Raw genomic sequence first — 13,595 nt, 5'->3', positions numbered from 1 at the left:
CGCCCCCCCCCCCCCCCCCCCCCGCCCCCCCCCCCCCCCCCCCCCCCCCCCCCCCCCCCCCCCCCCCCCCCCCCCCCCCCCCAGTTGGATCCGTGGAGATGGTTGTGCCCGCAGTGGAATATCACTCGGATGATGGCCGGAGTTGGAAGTCCTGGGCTGTTGATGAGGACTTCGCTCGGACATGATGGACTGATGGGAGGGGTGCTGCTCCTTGCTCGACTCGTTGGCCCCAGCTCGGTCGCTGTGTTCCTGGTGCCGGTGGTTCTCGTCATCGGAGGCTTGTTGGCGAGAGCCGACAGGGCGGTCCACGTGGTGGTTCATAGTCCTGGTTTGGGGCAGGAAGGGTGATGACGCTTGGCCGAAATGTGAGACCGCCTTGGCTGGCTCGTCCGGAATGAACTGATTGTTCATTTCCGGCCGGTCCCGGCGTGGAATCCCGGACACACTCCGTCCAACCTTGGGTCTCAGTGGAACAGCGCCGAGATGATCGGGATGGAACTCGCGTCTTGGTATACGGTTACCCAGACCCATATCATAACCCATGGGCATGGGTAGGCGCTTGCTCGCACCCTGCGGGGGCTGCCGAGTTCGCTTTCGAGACTGAGGCCCGACATGGCAGCGGTGAACTCGACGAGGTTGAGCTTCTGTAGGTCAGAGGCTGCAATGGTCTGCTGGACGGTGGTGAGGGGTGGGTCGGCGGGCAGCTCAACAAGGGATGATGGTGTACTGTAAAGTTCGGCCATGTTTTCGAGGCTTGGTTGGAGCCAAGATCGAACCCACTTGGCCAAGATTCATCGATCCCAGGACCATCACCCATTGTAGTCCTTCACATTGCAACCCACCATCACCATGCCGTCTACCGACCGAAAATTCCGCAAATACTGTGAGGTCATGAAGGGCAAGGACCTCTCCGAAGAGGAACTGCACCGAAACTTCACAAAGATCATGACCAAGCTCGCACTCGACAAGGGTCAGGCCCGGGCAGCAGAGGTCCATGGCTACGGCACTGGTGGGACTCCAGAAATGAGGAATCCAGGTGATAGTCCCAGTCCCGGTCGGTAGTCCATCCCCATCACCACGATCCGGAACAGCCCAAGCCCCTCCCGTCGTAAAGGTGTCGCTTTTGCTCCTGCACCGCTGTGGGTCCCAGTCCTAGTCCCGGTTCAGACCCCAACACTCCCGCCAGCACCACGCCCAATTCGCCCGCGCTCCAATAGTGTCATCGCCTTCGTTCAACAGCACGAGAAGAAGTCGGCAGGGCCACTCGCAAGACGACGGGCCAACAGCATGGTCGGTATTGCCCCCTCGGTCAAATCAGAACCCGACTCGCCTGTCGAAGAGCTCCTTTACCACGGAGCCCAACTCTCGCACCGCATGGATGGCGTATGCTTCCCGGTCGGCCCTCCCATCCCCGCTCCGGGTCTTGTCTCTGCTCCCATCTCGGCTCCCATCCCGTCAACATGCGGCTCGGGACGTGATCCACGCCCAGCACTACACTCACAACCAGAACCAGTACATCTTGGTCTCGGCCTCGTCCCTCTTCAACTGGGTGTCGTCCATCTGGCAGAACAACCGCGACAGCAGCAACAAACAAACATCCGCCACTTCCAGCAGCAGCACCGGCACCGGCACGACCTCGACCAGCGAGAGAGAAAAGCTCTCACCTAGCTTCTGGTTCCGATGCATCCAGATGGTACTCCTCTCCGTCCTCAAAGGGATGGCACAGCACGCCATTGCCGCTACCCTGTTGCTATCCATGGTAGTCTTCCTAGGCTGGACCATCGGGCCCACGCCATCCTCGCTCATCTGGTTTGCCATGCGGTGTGCCGGAGGTCTCGCCGGCTCCGTCTGGCACACGTTCAACCAAAAAACCACCAATGCATCCATCTCGCTCCCCCCCAAACAATCCCACCAGCTCCGGCCCTCCCGTCCGAACCTTCACCAGCGCCAGTCCCCCCTCATCCGACCTCCAACCCACCCTCGTCCCCGGAATCTTCGACTTCTGGGCTTCCACCATGCAGACCCACTCCCCCGACGAAACCATCACCACCCTAGACACCTACATAGCCAACCTCTCCTCAACAGGCCAAACCCTCAACGCCCGCCTCGCCGCCACCGTCTCCGACATGGAACCCGCCGCGCGCGCGCGCCTCGCATCCTCGGTAACCAACCGCCTCCTCCCCGAGCTGCAGGCCCTGCGCGCCCAGCGGGAGCCCGTGCCGCGCGCGTGTCGGCGGTGTTGCGGGCGAAATCTATGGCGCGGACGATCGCTTGGCGGGGGTGGATGGGAGGGATGGGACGCGGTTGGGGGTGGGGAAGGCGGCGACGGCGGGGTGGGCTTGGGTGGTTGGTTCGAGGGGGATGTGGGAGTGTTGGAGGAGGTATGAGCTTACTGTGTATCCGTTTTGGAATGCGGCTGAGGGGTTTGGGGCGCGGATGTATGTTGAGGAGGCTGGTGGTGTTGCTGATGCTGGGATTCGGGCGTTTCATTTGAAGACGGAGGCGTATGCGGCTGTTATTCGGAGTATGCCGAGTAGGTTTCAGGATGTTGTTGAGGAGGCTACTAAATTGGAGGAGTCGGCGACGCGGACGGACAAGGGGGTTGATGGTTTGAGGCGGGAGCAGGGATTGGAGTCTTCTAGGTTGGACCAGGGGCTCTTGTACAAGACTACCCCGAAACGGAAGTCGTGGGTTCCGTGGGGGAAGAAGGACGGGTCTGCCGGCGAGGAGGACACGGGACTGTTGGTGGTTGAAGACCAGCTCGTCGGGACTCTCGCGCTGACGAGGTATGCCCACGACACGGCCTTGTCGTCGACGGAGTGGGCGGAACAGGGACGTGACCATTGGAGGAAGCTGGTCGGGCGCCTGGATAAGCTGTTTGAGTTGAAGGAGGGCGCTACACTTGACGACCTTGAAGCCCAGCTCACGAAGTTGCTGGAATTCCTCCAGAATCCGGCTTACACATGAAGAGGCGGGTGTTTTAGATGTTAGATAGATGATGTAATTGTAAGTGTTGGTTTTAAGGATTCCCAATGTACCAACACGCCTAGTTACTGCACAACGTTAGCACGGTGACAAAGTTTGCGTGTATGCCAGTCGTAAGGGAACTGCATGGGAATGCCCTGCCGTAGGCCAAGCTCCTCCGCCTCGGCCCGCCCGAGCACATCGTCCGCGGCCGCGCCGCCGCCACGCCGCTGCCCTTGGTGGCGCTCCGCCACCGGCCCCACCTCTGCGACCTCGTCGCCGTTCCGTTCCCATTCCCTGTGGGGGGCCGGGGCTGGAGCCGGGGGAGCTGGAGTGGGAGTGCGAGGAATGTGTTTCCCAGGCGCTGAGAACGTCGTGTCCCGGACCTTTCAATTTGCTTGTCAGATCTTATTCCTCGCCCTTGTTTTTGTCAATAGAGGTACTGTTGTTACATCCATAGGTAATATTGCAGTAAATATTAATAAGTAGTCACTTACAAGCCATCTCAATAAAATAAGTTGATGCTTATAGGTAATATTAAGAAAAGGATTTATTTGGAAATAGTATTAATAAAAGGGTCACTTACAGGCAATATTAATAAAAAGAATTACTTACAGATGGTCTGCATGATGGACTCGGCTGACATCATAAAGTCGCCTAGCGTACAGCATTACGGGCTGAACCCGTATTGGTAACCGGCAGCGTTGATAACTGGACCAGCATTACAGACTCGGCCCGTGTCAAAAACCCAACCGGCGTTACGGACCCAATCAGCATCATGGGCCGGTACAATTACAGCGTTGGATACGCGACCAGGCCGACGTCATCAACCAAGATCAAACGCCACTTATAACACCAAGGGAGCTCAAACCTACCACGCATCGCCCGGGGCCCACAGGCAATATCATGGCAAGAGAGAGCGAACCGCGGTGCTACAAACGCAGCAGTCTGATCCCAGGCGCCTCAAGCCAGGACCAGCAGGCCAGCCGCCTCCCCCCCCCTCCCCGCTCAACTCACACCGCCGACCCCACCTTCTCCTCGGGTCCACACACCGCCCGGGCCCAAGGCAAGTAAGTGGTGTGCAAAGGAAAAGATGGATTTCGATGGCGTGATCGGGACGGAATGCGATTGGTCGACTTTCCCCATGTATGTGCCCGACTCGAGAATTAAATCATGCACAAGCAAAGCCACCCTGCCGCCTTCTCACCCCACGCACAGCATGTATGCGTGATGGCGAAAATGACGGACAGGATGGCACATGAAGATGAAAAAAGAAAGAGAAAACCGCGACTACTGAGAAAAAAACAAGACTGATCGGAGACGCAATCGTCATTGCCAAGCCCCGACCCAGAGTCACCGACTTGACCCCACGCCACAACTTGACGCTAATGCCAGCCATTCGAAAGCGCTCTGGCCGTCCATCTAACACACAGCACACGCCATGCACATGCATCTCGCCCGCTACCCTGGGCCCCGGCAGCGAGGAAATTGCACGTGGCATGGATGGAACTGGGGTAGATGGATGGATGGCTATCAGAGGCTGGATGCGTTCTGCTTGCTTGCTTGGCTGGCTTCTTTCTTCTTTTTTTTCTTTTTTTTTTTCTTTCTTTTTTAGTGTCTTCTTGTGCTTACCTATTCCGAGAGATCTGCGTATGAAGCGGAAGAGATGCCATGGCAGGCTGGTGGTGTGTTGGAAGCCACGATCTGATGCTTGGAGGTCCGGCAGCGTGTTGTTGCCAGGTGTGATGGTCTGGATAGAGGCGGGTGTTAAGTCGATTCGACGGCAGATGGTCTGAGCGAAAAGGATTTCCTCGGAAATGGTCTTGTCCTGGACAGCGGGTTTGGTTCGAGTGGACAGGAAATGATTCTGTGGTAATGATGTCGTGCCGATGATCTTGTGCCGAATGATGTCGTGCCGAATTACCTCGTGCCGAATGCCCTTGTGGGCAACGAGTTTAGTCAGAGTCGATACCGAATGAATTGATGCCAAATGGGTTTCCGGCGAGTCTACCCCGGCAACCTGGCCGTGACCGTGCTTTCGGGATCGACCGTCCATCAAATGGATTTCGGCGGAGAGATCCCGCGGCACAAGATCGCCGAGCCAAAAACGAGTGGCCCGTCGAATGGACTCGACAACGAACGAGCGGTTGCGGAAAGCAGAAGAGATCGAGGAGGGCAGGCACCGCGCCGAGTAGGAAGACTGGGCCAATAAGGTATGATCTCAAGTCCGCGCCGGACACTAACCGGCTACCCCCCCCCTCTAACCGGTTACCTTCCAAATTGAGTAACAAGGGACTGACGCTCATGAAATTGAAAATGCCTCTCTTTAAGGGCGTGATCTTTGGCATCTTTAGTGATAATTGAACCGTCAAACGTTTGATATTTGCCTTCATAATCGCTTCAATCTATATGATGCGATTGTTTGGACCTGTTTTAAGCTTCACTTTCTGGGGCTGTAAATGCGCAGCCACTGCCCACAGCGCTTTATTTCGCGTTCTGAAGCTTCAGTCCAAACGTTTTCCCAATCAAAGCTTTTTCTACATTTTCTCTTTTTAAGTAAAAACTTCTCCTTCCCAATGTCAGCTAGAAATTCTCATCTATATTATTGAACTTAAACTAGTTATTCTACTTGATCTATTTATCTAACTTGAGCATCAGCGACAGCCCTATTCTAAAATATTAGTTTACACGCGTTGCACGATAACATGAGAGCACGAGCTCAAACTTGCCGCACCGCCATGCAATGAAGAGGGTGAGCGGTGCGGCGGGAAAGAAGTAAGTTAAAGCACCCCCCTTCCGGCCACCCCCACCTTCCGGCCACCCAAAAATCCGACTTACACCACCACTACTACTTTATTCAACCTGACTTTCTACCTTCCTTGATTTTACTACAATACAACTGCCTGACTTACTAGGTAATTCAGGCTTGCTGAATTCATCTAGACTATCCTCAATATAACCAGCCTCTAATTAAGCCTTCTAGATTGCCTCAATGTTGGCAAACTTTGAATTTAGGCTTAATTTAACCTTCTTCTTCTTCCTAAGCTATGCAGCTTCAAGCTAGGCCTTTAGTGATTCAACCTTCTGTAAAGAAGTAGCTAACTAAATGTCCTTTTTGTCAAATGCCTTGTAGATCTTCTAGAATAGTAGTTGTTATGTAAAAGTAGGTTGCTTTAGGTAGCTAAATTAATATAGTTAATCTCAAAGCTTTATAGCCTTTTTAAGAGTTGACTATACTACTATAGCTATATTTAAATTCTATTGAGAGATAGGTTTACTATTAATTGCATGCTAAGAAGTTGAATTTTCTAGATTTTAAGCCTTTTTGTTAGAGTTTTCTAGCAAAAGTAGGCTAAGTAAAGGTTTGGTTATAGAGACTAGCTATAACCTTATAGCTTTCTACCTACTTTTGATATTCTAACTAGTTAAAGCAGTCTTGTAGGCTTTTTGGTAGCAGGCTAGGAAATTCTACTTTCCTACTACTATAAAATCTACCTACTAAGCAAGAAAGCTAAGCTTTTTCTAGTAAGCTGTTTTGAAAGGTCTAAATACTGAAAGATCTAGTGGTTGCATAACATGAAAGATATATAAAGGTAAGAAAAGTAGGTAAATCTTATGCTAAAAGCAAAGCTATATAAACTTGGTTGTTTTGTAATTGCTATAGCTATCTAAGACTAGTAACTGGTATTTAGAAGAGTCTATTGGCTAGGTTTTTGAAATAAAGACCTTTTAGAGCTACTTAATAGCAGTATTATTGGAAATCTAGCTATTTTTAAAAAAGGAGAACTTTTATATAGCATAAAAAGCTAGTTTAAATAGAAACCATTAGGCTTAAAGCGATTTTCCTTTGAATCTAACTAGAGGATCTAAGATAGTACTAGTTGCTAAGATATACTTTAGGAAAGTTGTCTAAGTGTGTAACCTAGGCTTTTTCTTTTAAATTGCTTTTTTTTTAAAGCCTCTTAAGACTAATCTATTAGATTCCTAGCCTTCTATAATCTTAAATTTGTCTATATTATACTAGTTGTATAGCTTGATAGCTTAGATAGCTAGAATCTTTAGATATTGAAACTAATGTCTGATTATATTAGTTGTAGCTTTATTAACACGTTTGGAATCGATAGATTTGCTTTCCTAGGTCCTAACAGCTAGATTCCTATGTAAAAAGGCCTTAACCTAACACTTTCCAAGTGGCTAAGAGTCTCCTTTAGCTTGCAAGACTTGCTTTGCAAATTCTTTCAGCTAAAAGTAGGAAGGTGGAAGTCCTAGGGCAGCCTAGGTAAAAATCTATTGAGCTAGGTGGCTTTTCTGAAGTGGTGAGAGCCTTTGGTAATTTGAAAATGCATCTTTCTAAGGTGTGGTACCATTGAAGCAGTCTTGAAGAGTAGTCTTTAAAACCCCCTATTCTAGAAAAGCCTTGCATAGACTTTGACTATTTGCAATAGCCTGCAAGGCCTAATTGACGTCATCTTTGGTATATAGCTTTATTGTCAACTAATCAAGATAATTGCAAAAGGTAAGCTTAATTAGGCTTAATTTGATCAAGGAATAGAAGTTTGTTTGGTAATGGTTGAAATGGCAGTGTGGAATTTTTGGGTAGCTGGAAGGTAGGGGTGGCTGGAAGGTAGGGGTGGCTGGAAGGGGGGTGCTTTAACTTATGGACGGGAAAAAAGAAAAAAAGAAAAAAAAAAAAACACCTGGAGAGAGAATGCGAGGAGCAGTGCGACGAAAGGAATAAAAAGAAAAGAAAAATACAGATGAGGATTGTGGCTTTGGCACCAGTTGCCTCTCCAAAGGAGAGCAATGGTAAAACTTTTCTTTTTCCTAGCCCCGTCTCGCTTCCACCGAGAGACCACACCTGCTTAGGTCTTCTTCTTGCCCTTGGGCATGCGCACGAGCCAGTACAACGCCAGCGACGCCGCAATATTGAACACGATGTACACCATGCCCAACCCAAAGTCGCGCCACCTATTATCGTAGCTGGAGCTGATGCTCGTTAGGAAGACGTTCGTGTCTGCGACCGGGCAGTAGGCGCAGTCCGACACGGCACCGGAGTTCCGGATATACCCGCCGGCGGCAGCCACATACCCCTCCAGATACTGGCCGCACGTCTGGCCGTCGGGGGGGTTGAAGACGACGTATTCGTTGTCCGAGCACGTGACCTTGGTGTTGGCCAGGCCGGTGGACAACATGGCCGACACCAGGTAGGTGAAGGGCGACACGCGGTACATGAAGATCCAAAACCCAGGCATGGCATCGGGACTCGCCAGGACGCCGCAGAATATCAGACACATCATGAACAGCACGTTGGCCAGGTTCCCGCCCACCTCGGCCGTGTCTGCGATGGCAATACAGGCGTGCGCAAACGTGCAGGTGAAGACAAGGAACTGCCAGAAGAGGAGCCACATGAGGGCACCGCGCTCGGCTGCCTGGCCTGCCGCCTCGGCATTCTTGTTTAGGCCGACAGGGTAGTAGACGCAGACGAACATGAAGACTGACATGAGCGAGTTCCAGGGGATCTCGACCAGGACCTGCGACAGCATGAAGACCTTCCAGCTGTATGTCTTGGACGGGCGTTCGCGGACCTCGTAGAGGGACCGCTGGGTGACAAAATGCGGCATCTGCTGCTGCACAAGCTGACCAAAGATGGTCAGGATATTAAAGATGGCAAACATCTGGTTCTGCAGGCCCTGTATGGACAGGGGGGCGTTTAGGAATACCAGGCCGATGAAGAGGGCAACAGAGCAGCAGAGGATGAACTTGGAGTAGATATACGACGGCGTCCGCCAGTACTGCTGGAACACGCGGCGCGTGACAATCAGCAGCTGGTCCCACAGCGGAGCGGCGAATTCGCGGCGGGCGGCCCCATCACTCTCCGGCGTGGGCTTCTTCTGCTCCTGGGCGGCCACTCCTGCCCCCCCGGGCCCTCCTCCCCCCTCTGCCTTGAGGCGCCGAAGCTCCTCCTGAACGGCCCGATATTCGGGACTGTCGCGCCACGTCTGATGCCAATCGACGTCTGTGGCCGAGCTGGGAGCCGCGCCGACGGCCTCGAGCATCCATTCCGCGGGATTTGCCCCCGGCGGGCAGGGCGGGGCGCCATTCCGCTCAAAGTACTCGGTGAGAGTGCTCGAGTTGCGGCCGATCTCGCCAAAGTAGACGGTTCTCCCGCCCTTGGCAAGGAAGAGCAGCTGATCGAATCGCTGGAATAGGATCGCCGAGGGCTGGTGGATCGTACAGAGGATGGATTGGCCGGCCTTGGACAGTTTCTCGAGGAGGTCCAGGATGGCCCACGAGGTCTGCGAGTCGAGGCCGGACGTGGGCTCGTCGACGAAGAGGAGAAGCGGGGGCTTCGCTGCCAGCTCGACGCCGATGGTCAGGCGTTTGCGCTGCTCGACATTGAGGCCCTCGCCAAGCACGCCCACCACAGCGTCGGCATACTCGCGCATGTCCAGCATCTTGATGACCTCGTCGACGTATGCGAGCTTCTTGGCCCTGGGGACGCCGGCGGGTTGGCGGAGCAGGGCACTAAACTCCAGGGCCTCGCGGACGGTGCTGGTTTCCAGGTGGAGGTCTTGCTGCTGGACGTAGCCAGTCCTGCGCTGGAAGGACTGGTCTCGCACCTTGCCGTCGACCAGCATCTCTCCGGTGATCACGCCCATGGACACGCGGTCGGCGAGGCAGTCGAGTAGCGTGGTCTTGCCAGCCCCCGACACGCCCATGAGGGCCGTGAGGGTGCCGGGCTTGACCCAGCCGTCGACTTGGTCGAGGATGCGCCTCGGCTCGCCCTTGATCTTGATGTCGTAGCAGACGTCCTTCCAGTGGAAGACGCTGGTCGAGGAGTCGATGGCGCCGGCGCCCTCGCCCTCGCTGCCGGACGTCTCGCCGCTCCCGTTCTTCGCCACGGGTAAGGGGCCTGACAGGGACGCCTCAACGTCGCCCTCGCCCTTGGCGGTTGGGGCGGAGGGGGTCACGAAGCCGCGCCGGAAGACGAGGATCTCCCCTTTGGACTTCTTGGCCGAGATGTACTCTGTGGCGACGAGATAGACCAGGTGGAAGAAGAGGGCAAACCCAATGAGGATGCCGACGTTCCGCCACTTGTGGCCGTGGTAGTACTTATACAGCGAGTTGATGTAGGCGTCTCCGTTCACGGTGGCCCGGCCGGGCACGGCGCCGACGGCGGAACAAGCGCGGTGGTCTGCCGTGGCGTTCTGGTAGCCGTCGACGGTGCCGCTGGGCACAAAGGAGACACAGGTGAACTCGCGGTTGTGGTACTCGTTGATCATGAGGGCTTCGAAGCCGTAGGCGACAGGGTCGAGGTAGTTGATCCAGCGACACCAACCGAGCATGTAGTCGACGGGGATGACAAATCCGGTGAATATAACCAGGGCGAGGATCAACAACGACGCCGGGACCATGGCCTGGGAGAGGCTACGCGATAGTGAGGCGCTGGGAACAAGAACGACCCAAGTCAGCAATGCCATCCCGTCTAGCATAGGGGGGGGGGGGATCCCACCAAGGTAGGTAGGTAGGTAGGTAGGTAGGCGCAAAGGTAGGTGGGTGGGTGCAAAGGTAGGTTTGCGGGTGCAAAGGTAGGTTTGCGGGTGCAAAGGTAGGTTTGCGGGTGCAAAGGTAGGTTTCTGGCTTACATTGATCTGAAGATGCCTGACATGGCTAGCACCATGAGAAACGAGGTGAAGAGGAAGAAGAAGAAGGCGCCGGGCTCTCGGTTGAGGTTTGTCATGAAATAGATGATCAGGTTGTAGCAGACTGCGTTGGCGACTTTGTAGGGCATATCTACCAGGATGGACGAGAAGGACTCGGCAGAAGGGTGGTAGAATGCATAGCGGGCGTGCTTCTCTACAATCGGCCGCTGCGCGTACTGGGTCAGGATCTCGAGGGCGCTGGAGAAGGCGTTGGACAAGATGGCGATGAAGAGGACGGCGCCGCGGCTGTAGAAGCTGGCGGTAGTCGGCTGCAGGTCGTAGAACAGGGACGAGATGATCAGGGCCATTATCGAGTTGGCAATGAGGGCGAACAGCGTCATGGCGGGGTCTCCGAGGAGCCGCCTCCACCCGCGCCACAGGCAGAGTCTGACCTGCTGGCTGTACGTGAGGATGAACGGCGACGCGAGCCGCTGGCCCTTGGACTGGACTGACTTCTTCTGGGCGCGGAAGGCGGCGGCCTCAGGCCCGTCCAGCGCGTGCGCAGCCGCGTATCGCTCGATCTGGGCCCGCAGCTCCGCATACTCCCCGCTCTGCCTCCAGCGGGCGGCGAATTCGTCGGGGGTCCGGGGCACGCGGTCCTCCCACCCGGCGCGCACCACGCGCTCCGAGGGGGCAGTCATGGATGTCAGGAAGTCAGGCGTGGTCTGGCGCGCCGGGCATTCGAAGCCGAGGGCGACGAAGTAGTCGCGGGCTTTGTCGGCGCGGCCGAAGAAGACCTGGCGGCCCTCATAGATCAGAAGCACCTTGTCGAACAGGTCGTAGGCAGACTGGGGCGCCTGGTAGATGGACACGGCGCAGGTCTGGCCAAAGAGGTCCGACTGCAGCCTCAGGGTCTTGCAAAACTCGACGGCGTTGGCCGAGTCAAGCCCGCGCGTCGAGTTGTCCCAGCACTGCAGCGGCGCGCTGGACAGCGTGGCCTCGGCGATGGTCACGCGCTTGCGCTCGCCGCCGGAGACGCCGCGCACATACTCGTTGCCGACGCGGGTGTTGACCGTGTGGCTGATGCCATACATAGCCATGACCACGTCGCGGAAGTGGTCGCAGTACTCGGCGGAGCCGATGCCTGGGGGCAGGGCCCGGGGGCGCCTCGCGCGCGACGCGAAGGTGAGGGTGTCCCCCACGGAGAGCATGGGGAAGTGGACGTCCACCTCGGCCGTGTAGATGGCGTCGCCCTTGTGGTGCGCGTGCAGCTCGTGCCCCGTGAGGCCCTGGTAGTTGAAGTAAGCCCGGTCGTCGACGTACATGCCGTTCGTCTCGCCGGCCACCGTCTTGAGGAAGGTCGAGCAGCCCGACCCGGGCGGGCCAAGCACCACGAGCATCTCCCCGGACTCGACCACCCCGTCGAAGTCCCGCAGGATGTCTATCCGCCGCTGGCCCCCGGACTTGGAGCCGAGCTTGCGGGGCAGGCTGGCGATCTCCATCCATATGTTGCCCACGTCCTTCTGGTAGTCCGTCTCGGTGCCGTAGCCGAACACGCCCAGGTCCCGGAAGCAGATGCCCGCCCTGCGGAACCCGGCGCCGTGCTCGTTGGTCACGTTGGCCAGGGCCTTGGCCCAGGCCCGGGCGTTGAACTTCTCGCCGCGGGGGTTGAGCGGCGAGCCTGGGTCGTCGCTCCCGAACAGCGTCCAGGGGTTCCCGTGAGGGTCGACCGTCGAGCGTTGGGTGTATTGCCGCGCTAGGTCCTGCACGACGGAGTGTCGTCGCGCCATTTCGGTCCCGCTCCCCTCGTCTCCGTTGTCGTCGTCATCGTCGTCTTCGCTTGACCCGGGCCTTCCGCCGGCGACGTCGACCACAGACGCTGGTGACCCCCCTTCGGGTTCGTTAACGAAGGTCTGCTGACTTCCGTTGGGAGAGCGCCTGGCGGCTCCTCGCGTTGCCCCATCGTCCTGGGAGGCCGAGGACATGACGAACAGTCAAAAAGTCAGAGAGGCGCGTGACCCCTCGCGTGGTTCTGGAAGGTCTCGTGGTCAGCTTCGACGTATTTTTGTTACTCTCTCTCTCTCTCTCTCTCTAAATCTGGACTTACCGATCTGTCACAACTCTGTCAGCGTTCTTGGGTGACCTCACTCACGTCTCGGACCTGGCTATGGGTACGCGAAATCGTGTGGTTGGCATAAAGATGTAGTCAACCAGGGGTATCAACATGGGTTATAATGGGATATGATGGGATATAAATAACTAATCCACAAAGAGAAATAATCCCCCAGTCTAGATGATTCGATATCTGCGTAGGGCTGGCACTATCCACGACTCCGGTAGGCACGTATTCGGATTCGGGCCCAAGCACTGTTGTACGCGCCATGTGCCTTTCCGATTCAAGCGCAACGCGCCACTCTGTGGGTAAGTGCCAAGCGGCCGGGGTAATTGACTGCTTCGGGTTGTCCTCGGACCCCGGTTGGGACCAGCATCGTGCGTCCCCTTTCCGTGATTGTCTGCTTCGGGTTGTCCAAGGACTCCGCGGCGGGATAACCCATCGCGTTGCATATAGGACATGGAAGACACTAGGTTGGAGACTGTCTTACCCTCGGAGAGATAACATCGGCTTCATCGCCATCCGAGATGCATATGTAGTAGCCCTGGGCCGTACTGCTGGGACTGGCCTGGGCCGGCTTGGGCCGGCTTGGACCCGGATATCACGTTGGTGGGAACCGGGCTAGGCCAACCAAAGTTCGTCGATAGAGAGACGAGCAAGGGTTGGCTTCCATTCTCGGATTGGCGGTGCATAACGTCGCCAAGAGAGGGAGAATAACTGCCGACGCACTTTGTGCACAGAAAAAAAAAACGGGGCCGGATGGGCGGTTTTGTCGCGTCTCTTGTGTGACCACGCTAAACTCATTCGGCAGATCCACTTAGACCCGGTAGACGACACGAGTAGCGGACACTTGGCTGCCTGATTACAAACCCGCA

The 13,595-nt window shown here is 55.7% G+C and overlaps 1 protein-coding gene across 1 annotated transcript; it reads right to left on the bottom strand.

Annotated features, from left to right (window-relative positions):
• Positions 1 to 7,547: 7,547 nt before the first annotated feature.
• Positions 7,548 to 12,592, bottom strand: QBC33DRAFT_601600 (putative abc transporter cdr4 protein; the record flags this gene model as incomplete). Its single annotated transcript, XM_060432115.1, has 2 exons — positions 7,548 to 10,392; positions 10,611 to 12,592. The coding sequence occupies 2 exons, from the start codon at positions 12,590 to 12,592 to the stop codon at positions 7,827 to 7,829; spliced, it is 4,548 nt and encodes a 1,515-aa protein (XP_060278680.1). The 3' UTR covers positions 7,548 to 7,826.
• Between the last annotated feature and the right edge of the window lie 1,003 nt (positions 12,593 to 13,595).

Source organism: Phialemonium atrogriseum, assembly GCF_030411735.1.
Source record: "Phialemonium atrogriseum strain 8032-3 unplaced genomic scaffold QBC33scaffold_41, whole genome shotgun sequence".
NCBI classification, from domain to species: domain Eukaryota; kingdom Fungi; phylum Ascomycota; class Sordariomycetes; order Cephalothecales; family Cephalothecaceae; genus Phialemonium; species Phialemonium atrogriseum.
This window is presented reverse-complemented; position numbering and strand designations above follow the sequence as displayed.